We start from the raw sequence: 17,483 nt of genomic DNA, 5'->3' as shown, positions 1-17,483 counted from the left end.
AAAGCCCCAAGCCTCTGAGAGGTTTGGAGCAACATGATACAACTTTTATACTATAGTTGTGTGTGCGTGTGCACGACACAACTGGCTGCGTGTCTGGGCGGGGTGGAGGATTGCATTTGTGTTCGGTTGAAACTTTTAGAAATGTTTACTGTTTTTTGTGTGTATCCTTGTGCATGTGTGCACTGTGCATGCGTACATGACCACACATACGTGCACACATATAGCTGTTTGTTTATGGAACAAGTACGTCATGTACAGTACTACTTGAGATTGCGTCCCCCCCCCCCCTCCCCCAACAGATTACATACTACATAGCCCAAAGTGAGTTTGAAACTATGGCCAATGACAAAAATACTCCTGTTCCTGGGAGAAATACAACAGGAGAAATACAACAATGTGCAAACACAGCAGCAAGATTTGTGAACTGTTGCGATACAAGAAGTTTAGCCAATGGAATACAACCACCCTAAGGACTACTATCTGTACCAGGTAGACTGCTAGACCTATACTGCATTATGTAAATCTTAAATCTGAGGCATTCTTTTTGTATACTATTTATATAGTCTTCAGAAAAAATGCTGCTCTTTGTCCCCAAGTGACTGCAAAAGATTGCTGCTATTGTTAAAAAAACAACAACAACAACAATTTGTACCCTGTATAACATGTAACGACGCAATGCGACATAGCTCTGTTTACACAATACTGTACCCCTCTCCAACTATATACGTATACTTTCCCAATTTCAACAGTTTTTTAATTTAATTTAATTTTGACCCCTGCTTTGGCAATGTATATGGTCCATTTGTTCCATTTGTACACTCTCAGAGTTATGGGGGTCCTTGAAATTAAAACGCTGGAGAACCACTGTTTGCTACAGTGTACATTAAATGGAACTGAGCCTTAATTAGTATAATTAATTTCTTTCCAATATGGCCACATAGAGCCTAAATCTAATACTGTGCCTAAACATGTTTCTGTTTGTACGTACACTACAGTATAATGTTGAACAGACTTTTGCGATAGATATTCGTATACCGGTAGTCATCTATTGGTGGGATATACAGAGCTACTGTACCAGTCAGAAACCCCTTGTTCTGAGGCAGTGTTCTGAGTGGGAGCTGCTTTTGAGCAGCATGAGGCTTTAACTCTCCATACCAGTCAGGATGTTTTGATATCTTATTCAGCAACATTTCTGCCAAAAAGTGGCGCAGTGTCTTCTGACATTGCTTGACACCGACATTGGCCTTCAGCCAAATGTTGTTATTTTGGCCTGTCTGTGCCCAATTCTTGGTCCATCAATTATTGTGCAGTTCTTTCAGTCACAGTCAAGGCGGTTGCTATTCTTTGGAGGTGTGAATTTGATTACGGTATACATTCTCGATTGTAGGCGACTATGCGTTGCTACCACTCATTGTTCTACAACGTCAATTCAACCAAAGTATGTGCTGATGGACTTTGATACACAGCTGTGTAGCCTATGTTGAGGCAGGAAAAACATCCGCATGACACTGACATCATCGACAAATCCTTGTATCTGTATTCTATAGCCTTTTCAACCAGCCTCGAGCGTACATTCATAGGCATGCTGCATTACAGTACAAGTTGTGTTTTTGACACTCACGCTCCTGTTCAACATATCTGTCATACTTTAGTATAACTATCAGAAAGTGTAACCCAGGTAAAATAACTAGTTTCACCTATAGTTGTCCAAAGATAGATAGTTCACATGGCCTTTTGTAAGCTTGTGGCGACAAGCCCCCTCTTGTGGATTCAACGGTACTGACCAGTTCATCACTTTCTATGCAAAATATCTGATTATTTCTTTACCCAAGTTAGTCGTTATGCCAATGAATTCCTTCCCACACATTTCCAATGCTGTTACACCACTGTACCCCAACCACTGTTTGACCTGCCAGTGTTACACCACTGTACCCCAACCACTGTTTGACCTGCCAGTGTTACACCACTGTACCCCAACCACTGTTTGACCTGCCAGTGTTACACCACTGTACCCCAACCACTGTTTGACCTGCCAGTGTTACACCACTGTACCCCAACCACTGTTTGACCTGCCAGTGTTACACCACTGTACTCCAACCACTGTTTGACCTGCCAGTGTTACACCACTGTACCCCAACCACTGTTTGACCTGCCAGTGTTACACCACTGTACCCCAACCACTGTTTGACCTGCCAGTGTTACACCACTGTACCCCAACCACCTGCCAGTGAGGAGCCCCCACCCATCAGGACGTAGCGCCTCCGTCCTACTCCTCCCATTCATTCCCTAGTGCAGTGCTTTTCAACCATTTTCATATCAAGTTAAAAACGTTCGCTCTGAAAGAATATATATTCAATGATTTGCGCCGCATTTTTACGATTTTTCAAAATTAGCAGACCTACAAGCTCATAGAGCGGCGCTCGGTGCCGCGCTATGAGCTTTTAGATCTAGAAGTTTAGATTTAGAAGTATATCATAATGCTTAAAACACCAAAAGAGGTTCCCGCCCAGAATGGGTTAAGTCACGGACCACCTTTTTGATGAGATTTTGCCTCTCAGACCCAAAACATGCAGGATGTTGGTACCATTAGGAGAGAAACCAGGCAAACGTTGATCAAAATAACAATTCTTCTACATTGTCTAATTGTGTAAGACTTCTTGTAAATTAAGTAAACCATTATGTTTAACAATAATTTTACTTGAGAGCATAAAAAATGTTTCTCTCAAGAGTTAAAGATCTATAAGGGTCCATTTGGTTAAAACAACTCTCCATAGTTTAGATGGGGACCACCTGTAACCACTGGTGGTCCCCCGGACCACTGGTTGAAAACCACTGCCCTAGTGACATGTGCTCCTCCAAACATGCGGTAGATTTGAACACCAGCAATGGGCATGTACTTTTAGCCTGGCGCGGCCAGACTCATAGCGAGGGTTCACTGAAGTTTCCTCCCTGCATCACTGAAGTTTCCTCCCCGCATCATATGCGGGGAGGAAACTTCAGTAAACCCTCGCTATGAGTCTGGCCGCGCCAGGCTAATGTACTTTACCCCAGGGCATGTACAGTACTTTACCCCAGGGCATGTACAGTTCTTTACCCCAGGGCATGTACAGTACTTTACCCCAGTGCCACAGGAGCACCCGAGGAGAACTCTTATGCCAGTTAGTTGAAATCGACCATCATCATGGTAGGTGTCGGTTGACAAAGAAAAAGCTTGGTCTTTTGCCATTCTTTCAAATGATAACCAGAGTTTTCTGTTTTCTGTCGGGGCCTCTGTAAGTTCCTCTCCGCCTGCCCCTAATGACTTCCATCTGGCCTGGAACGCCGGACTGAGTCTTAACTGCACTACACTGTAAGGGACGTGAGGGAGAGAGGGGGGAGGGAGAGAGGGAGAGGGGGGGGAGAGAGGGAGATGGGAGGGAGAGAGAGGGAGAGAGATGGGAGGGAGAGAGAGAGATGGGAGGGAGAGAGAGAGAGGGGGAGGGAGAGAGGGGGAGGGAGAGAGGGAGGGGGAGAGAGGGGAGGGAGGAGGCTGAGAGGGAGAGAGAGAGGGGGACAGATGGGGAGGGAGGAGGCTGGGAGAGATGCGTAGAAGGAAGATGGACTGAAGAAAAGAGAGAGAGAGGATGTTAAGTGTGGGTGGGATGCTCCCTAGATCCCCTCCATCCTGAAGCCTCTTCCTCATGGAGTCCATCTGGATTCTTCCTCCTCTTCATATGGTGAACATTTTGCCCTTACTTCATGCTCACAAATATGAAGTAAGAGCAAAATGTCCTCTGTGTGACTGGTCAATGGACCAACGCCTAATAAACGTCCCCAGGAGCCTAAGTGAGACTCGGACGAGATGAAGGTTGCAGGTTCGAATCGACTTTTATTATTATTTTTCTGTTGGTGGTCCGTGGCTTAATTACATATTCATTTGGAGGTTGTTGACATGAAAAGGTTTGGGAACCACTGGTTTACCCAACAGTAAGAAGCATTGTTCCAGCCACCGCTCAACAGGAGGCCTTTTAAGAAAGGCCCTTATCAAGCCCCAGTTGCTTGAGGCCAGCCGCGGAACAGAGTGAGTTGGACCGAGCAGCTCCCAGGTGGCTGGCCCGCTTTGTGGAGCTCGGGCTCTGATCCTCTCCTCTGTCTTTGTTGCCATGTTTTGTTTCCAGCTTTGGATGTTTGGACTGGGGCTTGTTGGTGAGGCCAGCCAGCTATGCCATTGTCCACCAAGCTGAGAGACGGAGAGAGTGAGTGGCACAGGGGGGGTGGGGGCTAGGGGGGGGATTTTTTAGCAGAGGAAAACAGAGAAAGCCAAATAAGTTAAAGGGGTATTGGGAGAAAAGAGAAAAATCAGAGAGAGGAAAAGAGAGGAAGAGGTACTTCATGTTCGTAAATGTGTCTGGGCTGTTTACTGTTGAGTCAACTCTGTAATCCAAAACCTGAGTGTCATTTCAACTTGGATGGCATTTAAATGGACCCATAAGAGAGTTAAATTGAAACTTGAGATTTGGCAGTGTAACAACGGCTTGTCGGAAGACATACTACTCGGTCAATTTAATCAGGCTTAGTTCTCCCCTCTCTCTCTCTCTCTCTCTCTCTCTCTCTCTCTCTCACACACTAGCTCTCTCTCCCCTCTGTCTCTCTCCCCCCTAACACAGAATTAGGATAACTTACAGTAGTGTCTGGATGTGTGTGGTGGCGGCGTAGGGGCGGTGTCTGTCAGGCAGTGTCTGATGGGAAACAGAGGATGCGGTGAGGGTGAGAGACTGATGCCAGAGTAGAGGTTGACTGCTTGATTGACTCTGGTTCAGTGGAATCATGTGTTCAAATAGCAAGAGAAAAACATCCGAGCTATGGCAACAGAGCAGAGCAAACACACATAGAAACATGACCCTGGACTTGAGAACGTGGATGAAAAATGCCTATCAATAATTTAATTATAAGGGTAAATATCACACGGCTTATGGGTGACGTGTGCTTATTTATTTATTTAATGGATTTTGTGTCATGCAGCTTTACCATTTATTATTGTTGGCTATAAATTGAGCTGCAGTGAACACCGCCCGCTCATGAAGAATGTTCATTTGCTAGGCTGAAACATGCTGAAAATCAATACTTGATTTACCCATGTTGTTAGATGGTTTCTGGTCCAGTTATTAAACAGATTTGTTGATTGTGCCTTTTTTGTTTTGTCTAATAGTTTATTGATTCAAGTCTGAGTTCTCAGCCTCAGTAGTGATGTAATAAGTTGGCACTGTTTCATTGTATTAAAAAAGGTTTTACATTCTCCAATACTGTCCACTGTCTGTCAGACACCTAAACAAAGTCAGTAGATCACAGAGAACAACAATGCTTCTCCACTGATGGTACCTACTCTGTAATATATCCCATCAAATTGGGGGGCCTGTGGTCCTTTTTAGAGGTCCGTGGCATGGAAAAGTAGAAGAGCAAAATCTTTGGTGATCAAAATGAGAAACATATGGTGTATTCGGAAAGACAGTACACTCTGAGACTCTGTTCCCCCTCCAATCTCAGACCATTCTGGTTTTGACGTCATAGAGATCTCCGGTATCAGTTAATTTACAAACGGTCACTCAGTCGATAACCCATTAACCAACGCTGCTATAATGTCTCACTTTCTGTCCCATTTCTGTTTCTCTCTCAAAATGTTTCATCCCCCCCATCTCTCTCTCCTTCCCTCTTCTGCCCCCCCCCCCCCCAACCTACGTATACTTATGTCTCTCTCTCTCTCTCTCTCTCTCTCTCTCTCCTCCTCTCTTCTGTCTTCTCTCTTCTCTCTCTCTCTCTCTCTCTCTCTCTCGTCTCTGTCTCTGTCTCTCTCTCTCTCTCTCTCTCTCCTCTCGTCTCTCGTCTCTCGTCTCTCGTCTCTCGTCTCTGTCTCTGTCTCTGTCTCTCTCTCTCTCTCTCTCTCTCCTCTCGTCTCTCGTCTCTCGTCTCTCGTCTCTTGTCTCTGTCTCTGTCTCTCTCTCTCTCTCTCTCTCTCTCGTCTCTGTCTCTGTCTCTCTCTCTCTCTCTCTCTCTCTCTCTCTCGTCTCTGTCTCTGTCTCTCTCTCTCTCTCTCTCTCTCTCTCTCTCGTCTCTGTCTCTGTCTCTCTCTCTCTCTCTCTCTCTCTCTCTCGTCTCTGTCTCTGTCTCTCTCTCTCCTCTCGTCTCTCGTCTCTCGTCTCTCGTCTCTTGTCTCTGTCTCTGTCTCTCTCTCTCTCTCTCACCTCTCTCTCTCTCTCTCTCTCTCCTCCTCTCTTCTGTCTTCTCTCTTGTCTCTTGTCTCTCCTTTCTCTCTCTCTCTCTCTCTCTCTCTCTCTCTCTCTCTCTCTCTCTCTCTCTCTCTCTCTCTCTCCATGGAGTCAGACAGGATGTGACCTCACAGCAGCACTGTCCCTGGAGGGGTGCTGGATCTCTTTGAAGTCAGGGCAGTTGTTAAACTGAGAGCTTCATTAACATTAATAGGAGGAGATGAAAATATTCTCATCACATATTCCATTCTCCACTGCTGCTGTTCTCCTCCATCCCTCAGATGCACTTCCTCTCTGTTTCTCGCTTTCAGTCAGTCAGTGTGTCTCGCTACCTGCAATTTACAATTTAGGCATTTAGCAGACGCTCTTAATCCAGAGCGATTTACAATAAGCAAGAACAAAGAGCATAGCAATACATCATATACATAAAAAGTAGTTATCATGACAAATGCCTAAGCTAAGAACATAACAGTGGAATATATCTATATAATGAGACTATATGAATAAACTACCGGTATACATACAGTATAATATACTATACTATACACATACTATAAAGTGCTATGACTACATAAAAAGCAATTCTAGTCCTGTCTACGTAACAGATGCTATACTGTAAGTCTGTATAAAATGCTATCTAAGTCTACATGAAGTGCTATCTAAGGGGCTAGGGCAAGTGCTACGGGCCATGATGGAGTCTGAAAAGGTGGGTTTTCAGACTACGGCAGAAGATAGGGAGTGAGGATGCAGTTCTGATTGTAATGGGAAGTGCATTCCAGTTTTGGAGCCAGAAGGGAGAAGAGGTGTTTTTAGTGAAGTTACTTCCAGCTTCCCTGCGTTGGCTGATCTGAGTTGGCTGATCTGCGTTGGCTGACCTGCCTGTATCTAAAATGTTTTTTCTCTTGAAACTTGCAATTGGCATTATGACAAACTTTATAACATGATTATTCTGATCGATGAGTAGCAGTATGTGAAAGTTCTTCATTACTTTAATTAGCACTACTAGAGCAAATGCAGTACCCTGTAGCGACGAGCAGATTAAGCACAAAATGAATAGACCTGACAAATTGCATGAATGTGTCTTTTAACTGTAGTGTGATTAATTAACAATCACAGTTAGGTCTCTTGTTAATTAAGCTAGATCACGCGTTGCACCTCACGATCATGGCTACAAAGATAATCCTGATTATTTTTTGATTAATGTGGTAATCACGATTATTAATAATTACTATTTTAGATAATTACCATTGTGCTTATTATCAGTGCCTTATCTTTGGCCGACCTGTCTGTAACAACGCCTGGGATTACAATATTGTGCCTGTGCCTCATCCCTGTGATGGATGGGGAGATATGTGCTATCCGCTTATTATCTTGTTTAATGTAGTGATGGAAGATGAGGGAATGGATACTGGAAAGGTGTAAGAGCTGACCAAATAAGATCTGTTTAATGTAGTGATGGAAGATGAGGGAATGGATAGGAAGGAAAGGTGTAAGAGCTGACCAAATAAGATCTTTTAATTAATTAAGTTTTCATTATTGTTACACAATAAAATCACAATATTTTATTATGTTTGATTAAATGTGCGGTACAGTGGAGAGAGACGGGAAACACACAGAAACTAGGGAACAAAAAAAAAGTGTCAGATGTTTGAGCACACATACACAAACATACAAGCATTGTTTCTTTTTTTTTTAAGGTTCTGCTCTGCAAATTCTCAAACTTTTTATTTCAAGGGTGCCCGGTTTGGTATGTGTCAGGCTAAGTACCCCATAACTCTGATTTACGGGTCCATTTGCTCCTTACATCAATGGGACAATCAAAGTCAGGACATGCAGCTCATAAGAAAGGTAGTTTGTCTAGCCTGCACTTGCTGTTATTTCTGATGTTGGCAAGGTTGTTTATTTTAACCTTGTATAGTAGAGCAGAACGATCCGAGACACTGAATAGCTCCCATTCAATGAATGCAATGATGTGAATGATTTAAAGCAACAAGCTCTTGCTCAGATTTTGTCCCGAGTCTGAGGAGGAGCTTGCTTGTTGCTCAAATGTCACGTGTGTTTGTGTATGTATCTACATTAATTGCTTTGTAGGTCATAAGGCTATTAGAGCCGCCCCTGCCCCTATATGCATGAATCCGAACACCACAGTATGATTTTTCTCTGTAAATTATTATTGAAAATAAATAACCCAAGGGGCCGGCCCTTGGGTTTCTGACAATGTAGCCCCCTGAACAATTAATTAAATAGCCCTGTAGTAGTGCTTTCTGTTAATGACTATGACATAGGTCTGAATGATTTTGATTGAAAAGGGTTTAATACAAATAGTTCCAATGGCATCTAAATGTATGCTTATCGGTGGTGCGAGGATGAGTGTTGCGAGGATGAGTGTTGCGAGGATGAGTGTTGCGAGGATGAGGGGGTAAATGTCTCCCCTCCTGGGTCAAAAAAACGTTGGAGAACCCCTGAAGTAGGGCATGTAAGGGTATGTAAACTAAACGGATATTCTCCTGCTCATTACTGTGCAGAAATGTACCATATATACATAAATCTTCGTGTTTGGAGCACAAAATGCATTTTGAGAAGCCCAAAACCTTCCCCGTCCGTGCTTTAGTTTGCACACTGGTTCCCCCCCTCCCCTCCCCACACCTTCAGGTTCTGGCTATGGGAAACACTCTGTTGCCCCTTCCACAGCACTAAGCAATAAATAAAAAAACGAATCTACATCATTCTGAAGCCTTTTCACAAATCAGCACTAAGTTTAAAGTAATGCATGATTTAATGTGTACAGTGCATTCAAGTAAAAGACGAAGGTAGACGGGCAGCTATACAGGCAGACAGTAAAGTTCGTGCTGTGTTGTAGATTGTAGATAACAACTTTATTTATTATATAATGTACTTTGTTGACCAGGGTACCCCAGGGATCTATACTTGGTCACCTCCTTTCTGCCCTCTACACCAGATTTTATTTTCTGAAAAGTAGCGTCATAGCAGAGTGTGTGCACTCCACACTGAGACTTCTTTTGTTTTTGTTATGGCTCTCCCCAGATTAAGACCAGGGGCCAATTCTACAAAATTCCTTCTAAATCAGCAGTTCTCAAACCTTTTTGTGCCAAGGACCCTCAAAATGATATGTATTTGGCCCCATCTGAAAAAACTTGCACTATGCTAAAAATGACACTGATGCTTTCCCGGTTTTAATAGGTTAAAGAGACAAATGTGGCATCCGGAATGATACCGTTATGTGAGGGAAAAACAAAAACAGCCAAAGGTCGACAGTCAACGGGCCAGTGCGTGAGGGACAATGACCGTGTCATGTTGGCTTTATTGCACACTACAGTGATGTGTTCAGAGGGGTTTTACACTGCAGTGACTTGTCCCTGTCCCGAGTGTCCCGTACTCCCCTCTCTCTGCATTAGGCTTCTGGTTGGATTCCTCTGGCTTCTAGCTAGCTGCGCTGTGGTCGGAACGGGACAGACAGCCTGGGCCTCGGGTCGAAATACGCACGCACGCACGCACGCACGCACGCACGGATGCTTTTTACATGCACATAACGGTATCTTATCTCTGAGAGATATATACAGTACATACAGACAGATGTGCGCTTGTATACTTATTTTGCAAATATTTATATACATCTGCTTTTCTTTCTCTCTTGCCTGTGCGCACCAACATGCATGTTGTCCCTCTCTGTCATTGATTCATAACGCACGCACGCACGCACGCACGCACGCACGCACGCACGCACGCACGCACGCACGCACGCACAACACGCACGCACGCACGCACGCACGCTATCTCTCTATCTCTCTCTCTCTAGTTGGAATGTTACAGGCCAGAGCTGTGGTCTGTCCACTGGTTTCGAAGCGCCATATCATTCCATGGCAGTGAACAAGGGCTCTCCAACTTCCGATCGCACCACACCAAGCAACCACAATCAGCAACACACGCAGCCATGCAACAACTCCAGTTCTGGAGTGTTTAAATGGCCTCAGTGATTGATTCCAGGCAGTCCGAGAGCCCCCCTGACCGCACACTACATTGTACAGGGGGTGTTCTTAACCACAATAGCCCTATATTATATAGTTAGTTGTACGAGATCTTCGCCTATAATGACATGCCCAAAGTAGGATTTATCTGGTTAATATTTTAAAGCGGCTTTGGCTTAGTGTTTCAGTTCACTTTACAAACGTGAAAACACTGGAGGGATTTGTTTCTGAACCAGCCAGGGTTAGGCTACATGTACGTTCAAAAGATGGGGATTTTGCAGTTCCATTCTAGCTCCATTCTGGGTGGGCTATTATTTCCATACTGTATAGCAGTCATACTAACATTGTCTTGCTCTAAACCTCAGCATCCACTAGCAGCTGGCTGTTGCATAATCAGTGTGCATCTGTCCACCACCCAGGGCAAACTGCTGGGGGAAAATAAACTTGTTTCCTTGCCAAACTCACTACACCTTGTTCAACAGTTTAAGCCTTTGATAATTTGACTGTATGTTAATTGTTAAATACAGTATTTCAGTGACGGTGACCCATTAGTAAATTGTAAATTAGTGTTCCTTTTCTTTTCCGTCCTTTCTTTTTCTCCACTATATTATTTTTTGTGTCTGATGAAAGGGCAAGCTGCTAAGGGTGTTTAAGTGTTAATTAGATTGCAGTACAGTTGGGTGCCACCGATATTGTCCCTTATCATTTGACCCATTTAGGCCTGACCTCAAAATTTTAAAAAATCCTTCTAAATCCTCCAGTTTTCTGAAATAAATATTTTCACGATATTTAAAAAATAGCAGACCTACAAGCTCGTAGCGCGCCACTCGGTGGCGCGCTATGAGCTTGTAGATCTGCTATTTTTCAATAGCTAAATTATAACATAATGTTTAAAACACCAAAAGGGGTTCCCGCCCAAAATGGGTTAACTGTCCTTTTGCGCAGATCATGCAAACCTCAGCAAAAAGAAAAGGACAATATCGATGGCCTCCAACTGTATCTCTTCTAAAACCTATAGAGAGCCAAGAAGTTGTTGAATAGTTCAATAGGGCATGCATTAGTGACGGTGTGTAGGGTAGATACTGTACATGTTTATAGCTAAATATTTCACAGCTGTTTTTAGGTGGTCCAAGGTTGTTTTTAGAGACATTTTCAGCTTGGGCGAGGAGTATATTATACAGTACTACTAATGGTGGTTTTATGTATACCCATGCATGCAGATGAAACTGGATTCATACCTATGCCTACTGTATGTGTGATGCTTTTGAGTATGGATGCTCAGTCTTGTAGCATATTCCCATTCCTAGCACATGTATTTTTAAATACAAGGTGAGTGGATCCGCTTCCCCACTCACCGCTCTTCCCCAAACACTGTATTTATTTTCCTTTCTCTCAGCATTTTGGCTCTTTTCAACCCCCCGCTCTTGTACACGCCACCAATACCAGTGTTGGAAGTGCTGCCACCGGTGGATGAAATGGTGGTGGACGGTGGTAAAAGAAGGGGTACAACCAGAACTATTTCCATATAGTATTGTTGTAGTATTCGTGTTATTTGCGAACTGTCGTGAGCTTGGAGATCGGCTGTTTTCGGAGGAGAGATTTGGTGTCGAGGGGGAAAAAAAGAGGGGACCCAGTATAGAGCCCTGGGGACAAAGCTTCTTTAATAGGTCGTAATACTGTGAAAAGTGCCTTACTGCAGAAGTGTCCTCTCTCTCTTTCTCTCTCTATCTGTCTCCCTGATGGGAATATAAAGGACTGATGAAGAAGGTAGAGGCAAAGAGCAGGAGGAGTTGTAGGCAGGGAGACAAAGAGTGAGGTGATGGAGAGAGAGAGCGAGAGGGAGAGAGAGAGAGATTGATAGAAGGAAAGGAGATGTAGAGAGAGAAACAAAGAGTGTGAAGACGGGACACGTATTACCTTAGATTAATGTTCTTAGCATTTCTCTGCTCAGCGGGAATGGGATAACGACAAGAATAGAATAGAAATTGTCTGCTGGAATGTTCATGTTCCAAAGCCCTGTGAAGGTGCAGTGACGTGCTACTCAGCAGAATTTAGTAATTTACCTGTCCCAGAATGAATCATGTGTTTGTAGAGTAGAGTCCTAGACTGGACTACAGATTGCAGATGATTTGAAATTAAATTGAAAAACATTTAAGCATTAAAATAAATACATAAATAAACACATAGCTTCTGATATAAGAAATAAAAGCAAACTGATTTTTTTCTAAATTTATTTTCAAATTTCGAAAACTTGCCAAAATTGGGGACGCCAGGGTTAATGTTGTTCATTTAGCTCCGAGTTGTATCCTTCTTTTTATCTCTCTCCGCGTCTTAGTGAAAGGTGTTTTAGCAGGCTGGTGGGGATCAAAGCATAAAGTGGATTTCAAGTCTTATCAGTTAATGAAGGAACAGTGGTGTTCAATGTGAAGGTCCATAGGGCTTTAGGCAGCTCTCCATGAGGTTGTAGAGGAGGTGAATTAATTTCACATCTACTGCTTCAGTTATGTAAGTCTTAGATTGTTGGGATCATAATGGCACGATCCAAAATGGTGGGGGGAGGGGGGGGCCCCAACAGCTCTGCCCTGCTCGGTTCCCTCATTAACACGTACAGCCATATGTTGTCATATAACCAATGGTGAAAATAGCTGAGCTTATAGATCTGCTATTTTCGATATTTTCGAACAGCGCATCGTGGTTTAGCCAATCAGAAAGCCAACTGGACTAGCACAGCGATGTCAGCCAATGAGAAAACCAGCTGGACTAGAGGACTAGCTTGCACATCGATGTTAGACTCAGCTTGCAGCTGGTAAAAAATCCAAGGTTATAAATACATGCCCACCTGTTTGCAATATTCCTTTATCTGATGTAGCCTATAGTCATATATTGTTATCTTACATAAGCCAATCCGGGAAGCTGACGGGTCGGTTTGGCCAATCAGGGAAGCTGGTGCCCACACCCCTCCCAAACACAAAGTGATTCGGTGCGTCCTCTGCAGACCCACGGACAGATACAGATATCCAGTGGTTTTTGGTTCTTGTAAACTGCCTGTGATCGTGATTTAATGATTGGATAAACTAGATCAGATCCCAGTGGGCACCGACCTACTCGGGAATGATGCAAGTCTCTTTACATATGTGTGAAATGTATTCCCCGCCCTGTTATGCAATACTCGTTGTACCCGTTGTCAAAGTACCAGTTGTACCGACCGACTTGACGCGGGGCACCGCTCTCTGTTCGGGAATGTGCGCGATGAGTTTGAAGTCGGTTGGTGGGACTGTTCTCGCATACGTGAACTACAGACGCACATGGACTTCATGCATTTCTAGTAGGATGATGCCATGCCAAAAATAGGGACACCAGGTTGAAAGTGGCTAAAGGACCATACCAGCACACTACCATGTTTAGCCCTTTGACAACCACATTACTGCTGATCATGCATTTTCAAAAACATACCGCAGTTTGTTAGATTTTCTTTGTTTGTTTTTAAATTAAAAGCAAGGAATTTATTTGAATAATCAATTAAGAGTGTCTTTCTTCCTCTCTGCTATGTTCCTCTAATATAAAATCCTGATGAGTAATAATTAATTTTAGTTTTTGTTTAATAATGCTTGCATAATAAGGCTTCCTGGCCTGCACTGTAATTACAGTTTTTGTTGTTTTGTTTGTTTCAATTGAATTTACTTGCATGCAATTTACTTGCATCCTCATTATAGGATATTATAAACTAAATTAAACAAAGTAAAAAAATAAAAAGCAATGTGTTAATTTATTGCTTACCTATACAGGGCAGGAAAATGAGTTGCATTAACACTCTTGTTATATGTGTAGATTCTCTGCCCGACTCAAATAAATCAGATATTACTCTTTTCATAGATTTAACAGGGACAACAAAAAAAAGACAAGCACATTCAGATGCCAAACGAATGCATTTTTGTTACATTTGCACGCACTCACACTCTCTCTCTCTCTCTCCGTTTCATTGTCTTTGCAGTGAACAGAGTATCTGCCAGGCGCGGGCCGCTGTCATGGTGTACGACGATGCCAACAAGAAGTGGGTTCCCGCCGGCGGCGCCACAGGCTTCAGCCGCGTTCACATCTACCACCACACGGGCAACAACGCCTTCCGCGTGGTCGGACGCAAGATCCAGGACCATCAGGTCAGTGAGCAAGGCTCCAATTGTAGATCCAATGACTTTTAGGAGTTGGTATTCATATTCTAGAGGTCAGTTGCCGTTGTCCCTATTTTGGGAATGTCAATATAGGAAACTTCTAGTTTATATTCTTCTCTTTGAATATGTCCAGTTACCTTACGGTTAGTGCTGGTACACAGAAGCACCTACTGTAAATTAAACACACCAACATTTTTACGTTCAGCTACAAAGCTGTTTGCCACTGCTAAAAGGCAGTGACAAACGGGTTTCATGCTTTGAGTTAAAAGGACTAAAAGTTTGTAAACCTGCAGTTTTCTGGGAGTTTGTTCCACAAAAACTCAACGATGCTTCTTCAGAGTTGGTTCTGATTCTGGTACAGAATGCAGACCTGCCATATAGACGACCTGAGAGGTGGATCATGATGTAGTAAAAGATCAGACATCTTGCAGACAAGGAACCGATGTGTGTGTGTATGTAGAGTATAGCTGTGTGTGTGTGTGTGTGTGTGTGTGTGTGTGTGTGTGTGTGTGTGTGTGTGTGTGTGTGTGTGTGTGTGTGTGTGTGTGTGTGTGTGTGTGTGTGTGTGTGTGTGTGTGTGTGTGTGTGTGTGTGTGTGTGTGTGTGTGTGTGTGTGTGTGTGTGTGTGTGTGTGTGTGTGTGTGTGTGTGTGTGTGTGTGTGTGTGGGGGGGGGGGGATGTAAAATTTCATGTGTATGTGAGAACCTGTTCATCCCACGATTCTTTTTTGCCAGAGGCAGAAAACACTGGCTCAGCAATCCTACAATCCTCTCCATCTTATTTATCAGCTCTTCCATGTGGGAAGAGATAAAGAGAGAGAGAGAGGGGAGGATAAGTACTGACTATTCTACTCTACACTACTCACAGAGGACTCTAGAACTCTAAGCATGGTCGATTTTTGGATCTGATCCTGATTTTGGAGAGTCATAGACATACAAAATGTTCTTAGATTTGAAAGTTTCTGTTTTCAAAATGGCCAAATTATCGATGTGCCAGGTTGTAAATTGCTAAAACATTGGCACACATCGGCTGCATAATTCCAGATACGGATGTGGTCAAAACGGCCAAATAATTACTAACGTATCAGCCAGACCGAGATGGTGGTTTGGCTCTACTTTCCCACTCTTCATCTCTGCTTGGGGTTAGCGTTTTAGGGAACAGTTTTACTGTAACAACCTGGTGTTCACATTTTACTCAACGGTCCACCCGCTGCTAATTAGCTACTGTACTGTACGTAGGTACCTTAAGTGTGCAATAATTTGCATTATTTTGTCATTTTGACACAGACCCTAGATCTATGTAAAGTGCAGTGGAAGAATATTCTAATGACAGGATTCTCACTGCATGCCCTCATTTAGAAACCCCCCAGGATAGCTATTTTTAAACAATTATTTTACAGCACCTTTGCCTCGGTAGACTAGATGGATAGTGGATACACTGAAGGGAAGAAGAAACAGATTCATAGAGAGGCAGGACGAATAAATAACTAAATAAACTTCATCGTCATTAATCACATTTGAATCACCAGCGCCTTGCAGTGTCAAATCTCACCCTCCCCGCCCGGCTTCCCTACCCCCAACCACAGGCAAACTGTGCACCACGTTGGATTTGAACCCCCAGACGTATTGGTGGTGGGCAGCTACTTTTACCACTGCGCAACCCGAACGTTTAAAAAAATGTGCCAACAAGGACCTTTATAATAGCTGGCCGATGTGATATCAATATCTATCCAATCCAATCCACTTCATTTATATAGCACATTTTACAACGCAAGGTTAACAAAGTGCTGTACAGAAAAATAAAACTAAATACACTAGCTAAAACACAGAAAAGCAACAGCAAGAATAACACATAGTAAAACACAACACAAACACATCACTGAAAGACGCAGCAGCGCCAGTGAAACAAAACGTAGGCCATAGAAACTCTCAAGCGGGATTAAAAGCCAAGGTGTAAAGGTGGGTTTTAAGACGAGATTTAAACGTCTCCATGGACCAGTTTGAAACAAAACGTAGGCCATAGAAACTCTCAAGCGGGATTAAAAGCCAAGGTGTAAAGGTGGGTTTTAAGACGAGATTTAAACGTCTCCATGGACCAGTTTGACGTGGGAGGGGAGCACGTTCCATAGTTTTGGGGCCTACGACAGAAAAGACTCGGTCGCCTCTGGTCTTCCTGCGTTTCTTCTTTTTGACCTTAAGATTTAGCTATGAGGCTGTCATCTGGCATTTTGGTTATTGCAATTATCCTGGTACAGCAACTCTACATAGGATCTGACGGGAAATGTAATGTCTCTTTTCGTTTTCACGTTTGCAGCCATTTTAACAATATGCAAGCTCAAGAATACATGTCCCCTCTGTGCCATTAACCTTAGCCAATGGAGCCAATATTGTTTCAAAAGCATAACATTTGCCAAAGTGATCAACAATCATGGTAAAAGTCATGGTAAAGCACCATCTTGTACAGTAAATATGCACATTAACACAATCAGCGCCGGGATTCCTTCAAAATAGAAGCTTGGGGGGCCGGGAAGACCAAAACGGAGATCTTTTTTTGCTTGCTTACCTTGTTCTCGTTTCCATAATATCGCTAAATAATCCATCGCGTTCATATTTTGAACTAGAGGCAGTTGAGAAGTCAGAAATGAAGAGCTTAGTATCCATCAGATCAAAACCACCGGACCGGACCGTGCATGAACGAAATGCGAAGCGTGACTTGTGGGCACTTGTTATGACTTGTGGGCACGTCGGATGGACGGAACCTGTTAACACTTTGAGGGCCCGGACCTATTTAATCCATTAATAAAATGTGCCCATCATTTATAGCACCCGGACCACTTTTACCGGCGCACCGGAAGTTGTTGTGAATGTCTGTATAGCAGCTAACAATAGCCACACCACTCTAGAGTCGATCGAAAACAATGGGAGGTAAGAATAAATCTATCGCGACTAGCGACTGGACCGCGGAGCGCCGTCTAACAGGATCTTTTTTCATAATTAGACGGGATGATTTAGATCGCGAGTTATGAACGTTTTAAGATTTTCGTTTTCGTCCGCTAAACAGGCAGGGAACATTTTCGATGACGTGTC

The 17,483-nt window shown here is 43.4% G+C and overlaps 1 protein-coding gene across 4 annotated transcripts in view; it reads left to right on the top strand.

Moving 5' to 3' along the window:
- The window catches only part of enah (ENAH actin regulator), a 161,295-nt gene that overhangs the window by 59,098 nt on the left and 84,714 nt on the right, over positions 1–17,483 (top strand). For all 4 annotated transcript variants that reach the window (XM_079525390.1, XM_079525392.1, XM_079525391.1 and 1 more), the window contains exon 2: positions 14,220–14,385. In XM_079525390.1, coding sequence (XP_079381516.1) covers positions 14,220–14,385 — 166 coding nt within the window. The remainder of the gene's footprint in view (positions 1–14,219; positions 14,386–17,483) is intronic.

Source organism: Electrona antarctica, assembly GCF_951216825.1.
Source record: "Electrona antarctica genome assembly, chromosome: 17".
NCBI lineage: Eukaryota > Metazoa > Chordata > Actinopteri > Myctophiformes > Myctophidae > Electrona > Electrona antarctica.
This window is presented reverse-complemented; position numbering and strand designations above follow the sequence as displayed.